General features: G+C 38.3%; 1 protein-coding gene across 4 annotated transcripts; it reads left to right on the forward strand.

The window, feature by feature from the left end:
• Positions 1-350: 350 nt before the first annotated feature.
• Positions 351-9,451, forward strand: SIX2 (SIX homeobox 2). Of its 4 annotated transcripts, none has more exons than XM_089653926.1 (2): positions 351-1,149; positions 8,121-9,451. In XM_089653926.1, exons 1-2 carry the CDS (start codon positions 584-586, stop codon positions 8,422-8,424), a joined length of 870 nt encoding a protein of 289 aa, XP_089510052.1. In that variant the 5' UTR covers positions 351-583; the 3' UTR covers positions 8,425-9,451. The 4 variants fall into 4 exon arrangements, with proteins under 4 accessions (XP_089510052.1, XP_089510050.1, XP_089510049.1 ...); XM_089653924.1 differs by having other exon boundaries at positions 434-1,149; positions 8,151-9,451; XM_089653923.1 differs by having other exon boundaries at positions 434-1,143.
• The last annotated feature ends 8,016 nt before the right edge of the window (positions 9,452-17,467 follow it).

Raw genomic sequence — 17,467 nt, forward strand, 5'->3', positions numbered from 1 at the left:
TGACATTACAGTATTCCAGCTCCCTCTCCTCCCTCCTCCTCTTTCTTCTTGCTGCATCAATCAGGGCAAAAAAGAAAAAAAAAGTCCTGATCCCTGTATGTCTGTATTTCTGTATTTCCAGCTGCAAGGCTGCCTCTCAGTGGATGGGAGCAATCTGTCAATGCAGCCAAGGGAGCCTCCTCCATGCGGATCGAGTTTCCTATGATTGACAAGGTAACCATGGCGAATAATTTGCCTAAAACTGTTGTCTTATCCTCGCAGCCCCCGGGTCAGGTAACCGACCAATCACAGCGCTCACAATCATTTTTCATGCCAGTTCAGAATAATATTATTAAAAAAAAAAGAAGAAGAAGGAGAAGAAGAAGAAGGAGAGGAGGAGGAGGAGGAGGAGGGCAGCCAGGCAAGCAGAGCAGAGCAGACTTGTCTGGACTATGTGCAGGGGATAGGAGGGGAGGAAAGATCGCAGCCCAGCTCAGAGGAAGAAAAGTTTTTGGAAAGTTTCTTGGGACCTCCATGGCTCTTGGATGGGACTGAGTGGAGGCTTCTCCTGGATGGTGGTGGAGATCGGCGGCTGCCCAGGACCATGTCGATGCTGCCCACCTTTGGCTTCACCCAGGAGCAAGTAGCCTGTGTGTGCGAGGTGCTCCAACAAGGGGGGAACATTGAGCGCCTGGGGCGCTTCCTCTGGTCCCTGCCCGCCTGCGAGCACCTCCACAAGAACGAGAGCGTCCTGAAGGCCAAGGCGGTGGTGGCCTTCCACCGGGGCAATTTCCGAGAGCTCTACAAGATCCTGGAGGGCCACCAGTTCTCCCCGCACAACCACCCCAAGCTGCAGCAGTTGTGGCTCAAGGCTCACTACATCGAGGCGGAGAAGCTGAGAGGGCGCCCCCTAGGAGCGGTGGGCAAGTACCGGGTGCGCAGAAAGTTCCCCCTGCCCCGGTCCATCTGGGACGGAGAGGAGACCAGCTATTGCTTCAAGGAGAAGAGCAGGAGTGTGCTGAGGGAATGGTATGCCCACAATCCCTACCCTTCCCCCAGGGAAAAGAGGGAACTGGCCGAGGCCACTGGACTCACCACCACCCAGGTCAGCAACTGGTTCAAAAACAGGAGGCAGAGGGACCGGGCGGCCGAGGCCAAGGAAAGGTACGAGTAAGTACTACTGGCATTTTACTCTTGGCAGTGGGCGCATTGTTGGCTCAGCCATCATTCACACATCCATCATTGGCACAACAGCCATTGCTACAACCTTCATTGGCACACATATGGTTGCCACAATCGTCATTGACCCCTCCATGGTTCCCACAACCATCATTGATACAACAATCACTGGCACAACTTTGATTGACCCCCCCATGGTTTCCACAACCATCATTGACACAACAATCACTGGCACAACCTTTATTGACTCCCCTATGGTTTCCACAACCATCATTGACACAACAATCACTGGCACAACCTTCATTGACTCCCCCCTGGTTGCCACAACCATCATTAACACCACAATCACTGGCACAACCTTCACTGGCACCCCCACAGTTGCCAATACCATTATTGACCCCTCCATGGTTCTCACAACCATCGTTGACCCCTCCATGGTTCTCACAAACATCATTGACTCCCCCATGGTTGCCACAACCCTCTTTGACCCCTTCATGGTTCCAACAACCATCATTTACTCCCCCATGGTTGCCATCATTGGCACAACATCCATTGGCACAACCTTCATCAGCACCCCCAGAGTTGCCAGAGTCATAATTGGCACCCCCATGGTTGCCACAACTATAATTGACCCCTCCATGGTTGCCACAACAGCCATTGACTTCCCCATAGTTGCCACAACTATCATTGGCACCCACATTGTTGCCGCAACCATCTTTGTCTCCCACATCATTGCCACAACAACCATCATTGGCACATCCATCATTAGCACCCCCATCATTGTTGCAGCCATCACTGGCAACCCCATCACTATCACAACTATCATTGGCATCCCCATCATTGCCACAACCATTATTGGCAGTCCCATTACTAGCACAATTATCACTGGCACCCCCACTGTTATCACAACCATCATTTTCACAGATATCACTGGCACCCCATCATTGTCACAACATCAATGGCACCCCATCCTCACCACAACTATCATTGGCACCGCTATCATTTTCACAGTCATAATCGGCACCCCCATCTTTGCCACAACCATCATTGACACTGCTATCACTGTTACAACCATTATTGGCAACCCCATCACTAGTACAGCTATCAGTGGTACCTCTATTGTTACCACAACCATCATTTTCACTGTCATCATTGGCACAATCATCATTTATACCCCCTCCTTGGCACTATCATCATTGATACCCCATCATTGCCGCACCATTCATTGGCACCCTTATTGTGGCCACCACCATCATTAGCACTCCATGTCTATCCTTTCCTGAAAAACTCCAGCTGTGTAGAAGCTGGTAGGGTTAGCCTACCATGGGTGAAGCTACTATACTATCACAAAGCGCATAGAATATTAATGTAACTAAGATACAACTAATTTATTATAACCTTTAGAACCACATGTCCCAGTTGGTGGGCACATTGTATTTAATGCAACTATAGATATTCTTTCCTGGATACCTTCAGCTGCTGTAGACTGTTTCAGTCGCTGGGACTAGCCTGGCATGCTATCAATCACATATATACACTCAAATACTACTAGTATTAAATACTGGCACCATGGGGCACAGATGCCCAGCTGGTGTAGAGTGTAGAAGGTGGTAGGGCTAGCCTGCCATGGTGGGACTTACACTTCTACACCAACTCAAGAGTCACTAGTTGTGAGGACAAAAAGTCTGCTGAATACTGGCAGCACATGGAGCAACTTCTTCAATGTCACCATGTATACCCCATATCTAGAGATCTCCAGATGGTGTAGAAGCTGGTGGGGCCAGCCTGCCATGGTGGGACTTACAATTCCATACCCATACAAAAGTCACGGAATACTGAATGCTGGCACCACAGGGCACAACCAACTTGTAACCATGGATGTCCTTTCTTGGTAGGGCTAACATTGCATGGTGGGAATTACACTTCTACACCAACTCAAGAGTCACTAGTTGGCAGGGCACAAAGCCCATGAAATTACTGCCACCACTGGACACAATTTAGAACCACGTGTCCCAGCTGGTAAGGTACTACTTAATAATGCAACTATATATACTTTCCTAGAGATCTCCAGTCAGTGTAGAACCACATGTCCCAGCTGGTAGGATACTACTTTTTTTTAATGCAACTTAATATGCTTTCCTAGAGATCTCCAGGCAGTGTAGAACTACATGTTCCAGCTAGTAGGATACTACTTATTTAATGCAACTTAATATGATTTCCTAGAGATCTCCAGGCAGTGTAGAACTACATGTTCCAGCTGGTAGGGCTAGCCTAGCATGCAACGATTACCATTTCTACATTCATCTTAAAAGATCTTCGTTGACAGTGGGCATGGAATACTGGATCCTGGTACCACCGGGTTCTACTTGTTTAATGAAACCATAGATATCATTTCCAGGGGATTTACAGCTGATGTAGAACTACATGTCCCAGCTGGCAAAAAGGGTCCTCCAAGACTCTGCTATGGGACCTGGAGGATAATACTCAGAAATGATCATGGGAGGTTGCAAACGTTCAGACAGAACTGGAGCTATTTAGAAAGTTTTAAACAGAACTGTTTAAAAATAATGATACTTTGTATAACTAACCATATAATATTAAAAAATATAAATAAAAACAATGTTAAAAATATGACCATGTCTAAACTCAAAGATTGCCTGAGAAAGTTGTGGGCAAAACCCTTTAGGAGGTATAAAAATGATAAAAAATGATAATACCCTTTAAAAACAACCATTTCAAAGTTTTATAAAACACGGATTATATAAAAGAACACCCCATGGAAGGATTATCTATTAGGTATTGTATTTAAAGCTGTAATTTTTTTTATATATTATCTTAATTTTTCTAATATAAATACTCTTTAGAAATGGTCTTGCTACATATATAAGGAAGACTATCTATGCTATAGAAGTATACATTACTTCTGTATAGTAAAAGAAATATTATACAAAAGTGGCCAAATAATTCTAATATTTTACAGAATTTACAATTAATTAGCGAGGTTTTCCTAGAGCCCTGGCCATACTATTCTGTAATTAATACTATAGAGAACTGGCGACAAACATTTTTGAGGATATTATGCTGAATTAGCCAAGACGTCGTCAGGATACACTTTTTTATGTTCAAATTTCTATGTAGAAATGTCCATACGGTGTATTCGATATATCCCAGAAATAACTTATATTTATCAATGACCATACAATCTTAAAATTATTTCTTCCTGGACATTTATTGAATATATTATATTAAATTTGCCACGAAATGTTCAGAATATAAGACAACTCTTTGGATACTGGTTACTGTTATTCGGTATATTTACCCATTCAATATAACCATTATATATTTTAATCATATTATTATTATTATACAGGATTTATATAGCGCCAACAGTTTGCTCAGCGCTAATCATATATATCATATGTATTCAATATTCAATACACGTTAAATATATATTATTCGGAAGATAACATTTACAAATTACCATAAATATTGATGATTTTTGTAAACTGACATACTTTGAATATATTAATTTAAATTAGCCACGGAAGGTTGAGAATATAATAAAGAAATGCTTAATGGAGCTCACTTCTAAAACAACGATTACATTATGGAGGTGAATCGTTCTGCTGCATGTGTTTTTAAATATGAGTGATTCACCACCAGCGAATATTTTATATAGTCGCAATGGGGGTTATTTACTAAAATTGGAGAGTGAAACATCTGGTGCAACTCTGCATAGAAACCAATCAGCTTCCAGTTTTTATTGTTAAAGCTTAACTGAACAGTCTGAAATTAGAAGCTGATTGGCTCCCATGCAAAACTGCACCAGAGAGCTCCAGTTTTGGTAAATCTCCCCCTCTGTCATAAATACTGAGGATCAAGCTGTGTGACATCCATTTAGAGGACCATGTACAGCTGATCAGGGAACATAAGAGAACTACATTTGCAAAACTGAGGTTATAATCAATTAGGCAGGGGAGATCAGATCCTATATATTTGTTTTAATCGAATTCTGAGAATTCTGTATGGCAGCACATAATATAATAAATACTTATATAAGTGGTCTTAAGGACTTTACAACCAGGAACATTACATAGAACTACATTGATAATACTGATCATTTTAATACAGAACTGGCTATTGAATATGTATTATATAAAGACAAATCATAAGAATTATTGTGCATTGGGTTGCTTAGATCAGGACAGCCCCAGGCATACCCCAAGTGCTGCTCCAGAAACATCTATGAGTCTTCTATGGTATAGGTTGGTGCTATGTGCTGCCTAGGCAGCCAGTGTGAGCAGCTGTACTGCTGTGTGCCTGTCACAGAGGACACCCCATCCCACGCCTGCCCTCACTCACCTACCTCATTAGGCTCCAGCTTTCACTGGATGGCAATATAACTCCCTCATCATGTAATGATGATGGACATGAACTACTCAGTGTCAGGTCAGATAGCAAACATATCATTTAATGATTATTACAATCAACTTACAGGCTGGGGGCTGGGGGCCTATTAATAACACAGATACATATACATCCCTTAAAAATGGCAATGACTCTGCAGGCAGACACTCCAGTATTCTATCATTTCATCCAAGGCCCGGATTTTACTACAGTTTTGCAGTAAGACTCCTATTACAGGCCATCAGTTGGTGCCTTTTAATTCTATAAAGGATCACATCGTACCGTGTGTAGAGTTCGGACAGATCTCTGCTATTGCAGTGAAATGATAAGTGCCTTATAACTGTACAGGTTAATCAAGGGTGGGAATATTAATTAGGAAAGACTCTGGAAGGGACTATTGTAATTACACTTCTAAGATTCAGCATATTAGATATATTCACTTTTCATTACATTCGCTTTTATTATTACATTGTACAAATCCTAAATTCTCCGACGAGATGAAAACGGATTTTATGCCGTTCGAGTTCTGCAATATCATTGGAATTTTTAACATTTCCATGATGATTTTTTTCAATAATTTCAATAACATTTAAAATATGTTAATACTGATTTATTTTCAAGTGGAAGTGGCTTAGATGACTACTGACAGATAAAGATGACATTATTCTGGAAACACTAATGTTTTATTATACGTTTTTTATTTTACATGTTTTTATTGAAGATATTAACTATATACATATATCGGTAATCTATATAAAAGTGATTACTATACATCTGCATATACCTATATTTATAATAAAAATACTATTTTCTGTGTGACAAACGCTGTGTACTATATATACCATTTATAAACAAGGCTGGGGTTGCCCAAACTCTTCAGAGCAGAAAAGTATTTATATATATATATATATATATATATATATATATACATTTAATTATACGTTACATGTATCATTCTACATACATACTCATATTTTTTAATATCTATCATACTATAATCTATTATACGACATGATTTGATATTCGTATATACATTTGTCAGAATAGGGGGGAATGTAATGTCTGGTGACACACAAGTATTGGTAAACATACATGAATATACAATAATAGTGTACACTGCTGGGACTGACCTGCAGATAGAAGTTTGTTGACAATGATTTTATTATGTGTTACATTGTAGTAATGTACTCAGCTGCCAGCGGGGTATTCAAAATTCAGAATGATTGCTTCCCATCGGAAGTCCATTGAAATGTACAGATAAAGGGATACATCTGATAAAACGTGTTGCAGAATGTACTGTTTATTTAACGTCAACATGATCAAGTCCATAAAAAAATTATAAAATAATGTTATAAAATATTATTAGTAGTAGTAGTAATAATAATAATAACAACAACAATAATGAATAATAATTCGTATTAATGGTAGTAGTATAACAATTATTTTTCATTATTATTATTATTAGTAGTAGTAGTAGTAGTAGTAGTAGTAGTAGTAGTAATAATAATAATTAGTATTAATGGTTTCAGTATAAAAATTATGTTTTATTATTATTATTAAATTTTAAACGCCCTTTTTCACACTCACAAATGAATTTATAAATACTATAAGATTGCAATTACATAAGTGCATGATTTTATAAATATATATATATATATATTTACCATATATATATATTACCAGACAAGTAGCCATGATTACTTGTATGTACATGTTATATTGATTTATACGTGACAAAATTATATTTCCCGAACATTTGTAATATTAGAATAGCTGGACGTTTGCCTCATCTGAATGGTTTACAAATCCAGGCTTAGAATTAGGAAACCTTTCAGAAAAAAAAATTATAAAATAAATATAAATATATATATATAATTTTAGCAAACTCCCTATTTTATTTCATTGTGCAGCAATCTATGCTCACCTTGAAGACAGATGACTGATCCTTTACAGACGTTCCAGGGGTCATATGCCCGACATTGGTAGAAATAAGCCTTACATCGCTTGATAAGATATGCTGGGACTTGTAGTTCTACCACATCTGTAAAGTCTCTGCTGTTGATATGGACTCTACAGCTATTTGCTTATAAAAAAGCTTAGAACCTATTTGACACGAGTCACTGACATTTTCCATCATTAACAGCAACCAATCAGAAATCATTTTGCATCGGTTTAGAGCAGACAGGACGATTTACGGTCATTGCTGATTGGTTGCCGTTTTCTGCCCCTTGCACTTTGCCTTCTTGTCATTTTTCCGACAATTAGCCGAAGTTGGCGCTAACAGCTGAGGCTGACCATACACTATACAATCTGATTGTACAATCTTCTTTATGAGCTATCCTCACCTATGGAATGCAAGCCTCTGCCTGTTTGATACACATTGAAAGGCCTGTTTAGGTTTATCCTCATATTGCACACCTAAAGGAGATTGTACAAGCAGATCGTTTAGTGTATGTGATCTCTGGGCTCTCTCACATGCCATCGGACACATGCAGGGTTTGATCGCCAGCTGTAGCCTAGCCATTGATATGTGTGTATATCTGTTGTTTTTGAAGGGAGAATAACGAAAACTCCAATTCCAACAGTCACAACGCGTTATCCTCTTCTATGAACGGTGGCAAAACGGTTCTGGGAAGTTCCGACGACGACAAAACGCCCTCCGGCACCCCCGACCACAACTCCTCCAGTCCAGCCTTACTGCTCAGCTCCAACCCAGGGCTCCAGGCTCTCCATGGCATGGGCCACCCGCAGGGCCCCAGCGCCATCCCTGTGCCAGGAGCGGACCCTATGCACCACCACACTTTGCAAGACTCAATCCTCAACCCAATGTCGTCCAACCTGGTGGACCTGGGCTCCTAAGACAGTATACAGTCCCACCAGGACTAGGTGGAGAGGTGACTCCACCATACCTACCATGGGTCCTCCATCCTTCCATGGACTGAAGGAAGTGTGCCTTGGATGGCGACCTTCAAATCTTCCAACCTGGTGGACGTGGGCTTCTAAGACAGTATACAGTCCCACCAGGACTAGGTGGAGAGGTGGCTCCACCAAACCTACCATGGGCCTCCATCCTTCCATGAACTGAAAGTGGTGTGCCTTGGATGGCGACCTTTAAACCTTCCAACGTGGTGGACCTGGGCTTCTAAGACAGTATACAGTTTAACCAGGACTAGGTGGAGAGGTGGCTCCACCAAACCTACCATGGGTCCTCCAACCCTCCATGGACTGAAGGTGGTATGCCTTCAATGGTGATTTTAAAACCTTCCAACCTTGTGGACCCGGGCTCCTAAAACAGTATACAGTCCCACCAGGACTAGGTGGAGAGGTGGCTCCACCAAACCTACCATGGGTCCTCCATCCTTCCATGGACTTGAAGTTAGTGTGCCTCCAATGGTGACCATCTACACCTGTCCTAAATGTCTAAACTCTCACCTTTAAATTATAATTCCAGCCTTTTTAACCCAAGAACCGCTGGCTGCCTCACTAGAGCTCATCAGTGATTCCCCACCTGGCACCAAGCGGACCTCCCTTCTCTGCTGCTGCTGCTGCGAGCCTGCAGGATCTATCATTGGAACTAGGACTGCGCCTGTCCTCGCTGCCTCTCTGGACACTTCCTCCATATAGCTCTGTGTCGCAGTGTCCAGGACAAGGTCATAATCCAGGGTATTTAATCAAATCTTGTCGCAGGACCTGCTCGTCTCTATTCCCCAAATCAAAGCACTTTCCAATATCCTCTAAATGACATTATCAGTTCCCCACCCCCCCTTTTAAAAGTTTTGGATCAGGTCAGTTGACTTTTTTTGTTCTATGTTTATATTATGTGAATAAAACATTCAGAAATATCCCTGCTTTTATTTTATAATAAAAATAGGAATATTAAAAAGCACTCAGCATGGAGAGTTTATTGGATGATGGAGCATTGATTATTGTATTGTCATCCCAATGTCCAGATGGATTGTGATCGCAGAGGGCTCCCAATGGAGGAGAAAACTCCCAGCACTCCTACTAGGAAATATATTCTACTCATCTAATCTTCCATATCATTTATTATTCAAAATGACACAAAGCAGGTGTTGAGATAAATAGAAAGATAGATAGATAGATAGATAGATAGATAGATAGATAGATAGATAGATAGATAGATAGGCTAAAGAAGAAGAAAGAAAGAAAGTAGATGCACACATACATAGAGGAAAATAATAAAAAGCTATGTAAACATATTAGATGAATGGATAAATAGACAGATAGATAGATAGATTATAAGGCAAAGAATATGAGATAGGTAGAAAGATGATGAGAGAGAGAGAGAGAGAGAGAGAGAGGTGGATAGATAGATAGATAGATAGATAGATAGATAGATAGATAGATAGATAGATAGATAGACCATGTCATATTCAGCTATATATTACTTTATTAAAGCAAACTAGCACAATAGAGCTAGTAACATAGATCCAAAGTAGGGCCAGTAGAAACTTCCAGCAACATAATATAAGTCGAAAGATACATAAATAGAAAGAAAAATAAAGAAAGAAAGAAAGAAAGAAAGAAAGAAAGAAAGGAGATAGGTAGAACTATGATAGATGAATGCATACCTCGATAGATAGGTAGATAGATAAAGATAATATATCATATAATGTAATGTATGCAAGCACACTAACATAGTGGAGGTAGCAACATAAATTCAAAGTATAAGGCAACCTCCAGCAGCATATGAGTGAATAGTCACTTCAGTTATCTAGTTATGTGTAGATTAAATATACAAACATGGATTTTCTTGATCCCATGATTGGAAGTGAACATTCACTCAATTGACTGTGTGATGGTTTTCATTTTCTTTAGTAAATCAGTTTCCTTGTAAGTCTTCACATATAATAAATCCCAACTGAGGGACAATAAACATAGAAAGTATGTTCCAATAGACAGAAATAATGAACAAGGATAGACAGATAGATAGTTAGATAGATAGATAGATAGATAGATAGATAGATAGATAGATAGAAATAATGAACAAGGATAGACAGACAGATAGATAGACAATTTATATTTAGATTGGGAGTGACATAATGCAGATACTGACAAAAGTCCTCTTGGAGGGAACCTATCACTGGGTCATACTTCTCGATCAGTTGCTCATACACACATGTAGAATTGTATTGTATCGCCTCTCTTTGGACAGAAGTCGCACAGTGGGGTTTATTTACTAAAGCTGGAGAGTGCATCATCAGGCTCACTTCTGCATAGAAACCAATCTGGTTTTATTGCCAACGCCTAAACAAGCTGAGGTTAGAAGCTGATTGGTTTCTGTGAAGACGAGAGCCTGATTTTGCAGAAATTGCAGAAACGGTGGAACTGTGACACAGCTATAGATATATGATCTGTGAGGTGTAGACAGACCCCCATACACCCCCATCTTCCCTGCTTCTCTATAGAGCGGCATTGTGGGTGTCTTTAGTGTCTGGGGTAAGAGAGGTGGAGCCCACCTGAGAATGAATCGTGTCCAGATCTGATTTCTGGGGTCATGCTGTGACATGGAGACAGGGGCTGGTTTGCTAAGTAAGATGAGAGTCTTCAAACAATATTGCACGAATGTTCACTTCAATCATTAAATCATGGGGAATAACAAATTCCTGTTCATTGATTTCATCTGTACATAGAATTGGATCATTGACGTGGAATTCTCTCTCACATGATTGGATAATTGAATGTTCATGTATTCGCAACTCCTTTAGTAAATCAGCCCAACAGTTTTTGCTATGAGTAACAAGAACTTGTCATATATAAAGGTTCAACGTGAGGTGATATAAAATATTTGGTGTCTATTAAACCAGAAAAAAAAAGAAAAGAAGCATAATACTAGATTGTATTGCCCCTCGTAGCAACTAAATAGAGTTTCAATGCCCTTACAGAAACGAAATACATTTCAAAGCCCCTCTAGCAATAGAGTTTTAACCTTTTATTTTATGGTGGTTTTGGCCCCTTTTTGTCCTCGTTAGATCCAGTTGTAATGATACAATTTCTGAGTGCATTGTCGCATATTATATAGGTGCTTCCCATTTGCAGTGAAAAACAGGTAGGCTGTAAAGATGAACTAAAACGATGTCTAGGGTTCTCTGTGTGTGAAAAGGAATGCTGCGACTTCTAGTTCACCGGTAGAGAACGACGCCTCGTGTTTGCGATTTTTTTAGCCGCCGGTTGCGACACTTCTCTGCGTATGTTGCGATCTCAGCGTCTCCTGCACCTTGTGGCTGACCTCTGTATTTGGTTTAGCTTCAGTAGCTATGGCTATAGGATCATTAGCTTGTCAAACAGCTCGGTGCTGACAAACACAACGGTTTTAATTGGTGTTTGCATTGTCCTCCACTGCAATTGCTGGCAAATAAGAGCAGATTTACCGGCAAATCGCAAACTAATTTCTCCTCATCCATTGTAATTAGAGCGATTTGTATTTACTAATGAAACGTGAAGGGAGTCATCTTCTACCCACTTTGCATCTAATTCACACAAGTATGCTGCCAGTGTGAATGACAGGGGGATGTAGTGCTGGACAAAGGTGCTCTGTAACAGGGTATATATATACATATATATATATATATATATATATATATATATATATATATCCTGTATATATATATATATATATATATATATATATATATATACTATTTTTTTTTTATTTCAGGGAGGCTTTCCATCCCCACCAATTTACTCAGTATGTAGGGGTGTAAAGGTGCTTTGTAACAAGATATATATATACATATATATATATATATATATATATATATATATATATATATATATATATATATATTCTGTAGTGGTGAACAAAGGTGCTTTGTAACAGGTCATATATGTAAATAATTGAATAAAAATAAATTTTATATATATATATATATATGTGTGTGTGTGTGTGTGTGTGTGTGTGTGTGTGTGTGTTAAAAAGATAGATACATTTAAAAAAGTTATTTATATATATATATATATATATATATACATACATTCAGTGTGTGTGTGTATATATATATATATATATATATATACATATACATATATACATATATACGTATAAATTCGGGGGGGGGGGGGTTATCCCCATCAATTAACTCAGTATGTAGTGCTGGACAAAGGGGCTTTGTAACAGGTCATATATATATATATATATATATATATATATATATATATATATATATATATTTATACATATACAGATAGATAGATAGATAGATAGATAGATAGATAGATAGATAGATAGTTAGATAGATAGATTTCTAGATAAATAGATTATATATATATATATATATATATATATATATATATATATATATATTTATACAGAGATAGATAGATGGATAGATAGAATGCTAGATAAATAGATTATATATATATATATAACTAGTATTAGGTGTTATCTGTCATGAACCAAAGGGTGCCTTTCCATCCCCACCAATGTACTCAGAACTATATGACCAACTAATTTCATTTTGTAAAGCTCTGAGCAAACTGTTGGCACTATATAAATCCTGTATAATAATAATAATAATAATTTCCCCCATTTATTTGATAAAAACAGGTTTCAGATATAAGTTTGGCAAATAAAACTTTGACAGTGTTGGGGTTGATTTAGTAAAGGCACATAGTTCACTTTGCAAAGGAATTTTCCCCAGAGTTTAGTGAATGTAGTGAAATTACACTTTGCAAAGAATATACTTGCAGATGATTGGATGATGGAAGTTAGCCGAGCCTGATCTCATTCACTAAGCTCTAGGGAAAATGATCTTGCAAATTGCAACTTCCCTTGCCAAGTGAACAGCCTATTCACCTTTTGTAATTCTTAAATCCTTTAGTAAAGCAGCTGATTGACTTTGGACATTGCTCCTTAGACCCATGACTGATTCCACAGACGTAAAGAGTTAAAAGATTGCTCCTTTAATGTTACTGACTTTGTCGAAAAAAATTGTGTGATGATGGAATACTCATGTGCCAGTGCCCAAGGACATCCAGACGACACTGCCAAGAGCATGTAATGTTGCCATTGCACTTTACAAAGGAATTTTCCTGAGTTTAGTGAATGCTGTGAAATGACAGTTTGTAAAGAATACCCAAATGTAAGAAAATGCTTGCACATGATTGCATGATGGAAGTTATCAAAGTTTGACATCATTCACCAAGATATGGGGAAAATGCTCTTACAAAGTGCAACTTCCCTTGCCAAGTGAACAGCCTGTTCGCCTTTTGTAAATCAGCCCCATTAGGGGAACATTTCCTAAAACTGATGGACACAGAATCAGGTGCAGTTGTGCATATTAACCAATCAGCTTGCAGGTTATATTGTCTAATTGATCTAAGTGAAGTTAGAGGCTGATTGGCTGCCATAGATGTGTTCTCCAGTTTTAGTAAATCTACCCCATTGTGTCTATAACTGAAAATAGACACAGAGCCTAATATACTAAAGGAGCTGAGAAATAATGGGAATATTCACCCCTAAGAATTCACCTGAAAAATCATTTTGGTTATTTTATCTGCACCTGATTGGGTAATCAAAGTGAACAGAAAGCTGCTTTTTATGTGAATGAATAACTGAAGTGAATATTTATCATTTTGTGAGGGCTATTTACTAAAAGTGTATGGTTCAAAATCTGGTGCTGCTCTGCACAGAAACCAATCAGCTTCCAGGTTTTATTGTCAAAGCCTAATTGAACAAACTGAAGTTGGAAGCTGATTGGCTACCATGCCAGCTGCACCAGATTCTGAGTGCACCAATTTTAGAAAGTCTCCCCTATTTTGTAAAGAATCTCAAATCCTTCAGTAAATCAGCTGATTGACTTTGGCCATTGCTCTTTAGACTTATGGCTGATTCCACAGCCATAAAGAGTTAAAAGATCACTCTTTTAGGGCCAGTTCACACTATAGAAATGCAGTCCAGATGTGTTCCAGATGAGTTTCCACATGCGTGTTTTTGACACGTCCGGTGTGTTTTTTACGTGTTTTATATGCGTTGCAGTGCGTTTTTTATGTATTCCAGTTCATTTTTTCCCCTTTTTTTCTTAAATTTAAATAGGGGGATGTGCATTCCAGTGCATTTTTTATGCATTTTGGTGCCTTCCAGTGCGTTCTGCAGGCATTTTTGATGCGTTTTACCGTATTCCAGAACAGTTCTGTGCAGAAAAAATGTAGCCTGTTCTGATTTTTTTTCTGCAACCAGAACACACTGGAACTGCAAGCACAGAAGAGAACTATGACATTGACAACCATATTATTATTATACAGGACCTACTTTCTGTGCGTTTTGGATGCAGAAAAAGCAACTGAAACGCATGTAGTGTGAACTGGCCCTTAGGTCTAGTTCACACTATAGAAACACAGTTCAGATACGTTCGGAATGCGTTTTTGCATGCGCATTTGTGATGCGTTTTTGGTGCAGTCCAGTGCGTTTTTTATGCATTCCAGTTCATTTTTTCCCCTCTCTTTTTCTTCATATTAAATAGGGATATGTGCATTCCAGTGCATTTTTGGTGTGTTCCTGTGCATTTCTGATGCATTTTCCCACGTTCCAGTACAGTGCTGTGTAGGAAAAATGCAGCCTGTTCTACTTTTTATCTGTAACTGGAGCTGCAAGCACTTATATGAACTATGACATTGACAACCATATAACCTACGTTCTGTGCATTTTGGATGCAGAAAAAATCAACTGTAAAGCATGTAGTGTGAACTGGCCCTTAATGTTGCTGACTTTATTGAAAAAAATTGTATGATGATGGAATACTCGTGTCAGTGCCAAATGATATCCAAACGACACTGCCAAGAGCAGAGAATATTGTCATTATTATGCAAAAATGCATATCATATGCAATCGCTCAATTATCTACATTCACATGGGTGTAAAAATGTTACTGATGTTTTTACGCATATTTCGTTGTAGCACAAACGTTCCCGTGCAATGATCAGTAAATACTTAAAATTCACCTTTTTTGTTCCAATCCCTGCGTTTGGCATATGTGTATATGTATGTCCTCAGCAGGGGCGGACTGACCATTTGGAAACTCGGGCACTGCCCGAGGGCCCGAGGTGAGTAGGGGGCCCCATGAGATGCCCCTGGTACCTTTTTCATAGGCTTTTTTGAGTTTGGGCAAGGACACAGGGGCCCTATGATCCCCTGTTGCCCGGGGGCCCCATGAGTTGTCAGTCCGCCCCTGGTCCTCAGACACAGATTGTTGAATTTTGTGTTACGGATCTGAATGCGCTGCATGTTTACACACCTTTGTGAATGCCTCCATTGAAAAGAATGCAGCTGCGTTCAGATCCCTAAATATAAAAACTGTTTATTACAGCCCTTTGAATGAGGCCTAAAATACACAAACAATAGGAAAAAGAAGCCAAAAGAGATCATGATGGCAGTTTAACAGATTCATTTTATTTATTTCTTTATTCTGTTATGAGGTTTTCTTTATCAAAAAAAAATCTTAGTTCTTTTTTTTCTTTTAAATATTTAATAAACATTGAATCACATTTTTATTATTTCTCAAATCACCGACAAACTAATTAAGGATTATGTGCAATCTCTTGACTTTTATTTTAACAATCACCTTCTGTCCTCTACAAAACAATCAGTACATAAAACAAACATACAAAAAATATTATTTTTATATATGATTGTATATAAAATTAAAACATAATGTTACAAAGTTGAAAAAGCCAAGAGTGAAATATTTTGCTAGGAAGAAGAGTTGGCTTTCTTACCCCAATAATACACAGTATACATGACAATACGGAATATGGTATTTCATTTTCCTAGTATTGGGTATCCTACTATAACCAGTAATACAAAGTAACCCCAACTACATGGGAGAAAATTATATAGGGTTGGTTACCTACTGTACTCAAAAATATAAAGTATTTACGACTACATGGGAGAAAAATATTTCTTTTTAGACTATAAAATGATATGAGGTTGTTTATCTTATTATTCCCAATAATACAGGGTAAACATCATTACAGGGGAGTATTACAATTGGCTTTCATTTAGACCGTAAAATTACATGGGTTGTTTATTTACTGTATCCAATATTACAGTATTATCATAACTACAGGGGATACCGCTTGAAGGCCAAGCCTTTTCAGACACTTTTTGTTTGCAAGTAAAAATCTGTATTTTTTGCTAAAAAATTAATTAGAACCCCCAAGCATTATATATTTTCTTTAGCAGAGACCCTAGAGAATAAAATGATGATCGTTGCTTTAATGAACAAAAAACCAAATACAATATATAACCCAATTTTTTATAATTATATAATATATTTATTATATAAAAGATGATGTTTATATATATTTATAATATATTTATAATATAAAAGATGATGTTTATATATATTTAAAATATATTTATAATATAAAAGATGATGTTACACAGAGTAAACAGATACCTAACATGTCACACTTTAAAATTTCGCATGCTCATGGAATGGCAACAAACTGTGATGCCTAATGATTTCCATAGGCAACACTTTGAAAATTTTGAAAACACTTTGAAAATTACTGGTTACTTGTTTAGAGTTACAGAGGAGGTTTAGTGCTAGAATGATTGCTCTCACTCTAACGTTTGCAGTGATACCTCACATGTGTGGTGAGAACGCTGTTTACATATGTGTGCTCAACTTATGTATGCATGCGCTTCTGCGTGCGGGCACAGAGGGATGGGGGCGCCTTAATTTTTCTTCTTTTTTTTACACCGTCCCTTTATTTTTTTCTCTTTTATCACTTTTATTCCTATTACAAGGAATGTCAACATCTCGTTTTATAAAAATATTGGATGACAGGTCCTCTTTATGAAGAGATCTGAGATCTATAAGGTCTCTTTCACACTTGCGAACTGTTTGTCTGTTTTGCATCCATCCACTGACGGATGGAA

Source organism: Staurois parvus, unplaced genomic scaffold (genome assembly GCF_062004578.1).
Source record: "Staurois parvus isolate SC_StPar_1 unplaced genomic scaffold, SC_StPar_1.0 ptg000727l, whole genome shotgun sequence".
Taxonomy (NCBI): domain Eukaryota; kingdom Metazoa; phylum Chordata; class Amphibia; order Anura; family Ranidae; genus Staurois; species Staurois parvus.

Excerpts from the sequence above, each read along its gene's own strand:
- SIX2 (XM_089653926.1), top strand. The coding sequence starts at position 584 with ATGTCGATGCTGCCCACCTTTGGCTTCACCCAGGAGCAAGTAGCCTGT. Across the intron at positions 1,150-8,120 it reads GAGGCCAAGGAAAGGTACGA|GGAGAATAACGAAAACTCCA; the intron begins GTAAGTACTACT and ends TTGTTTTTGAAG.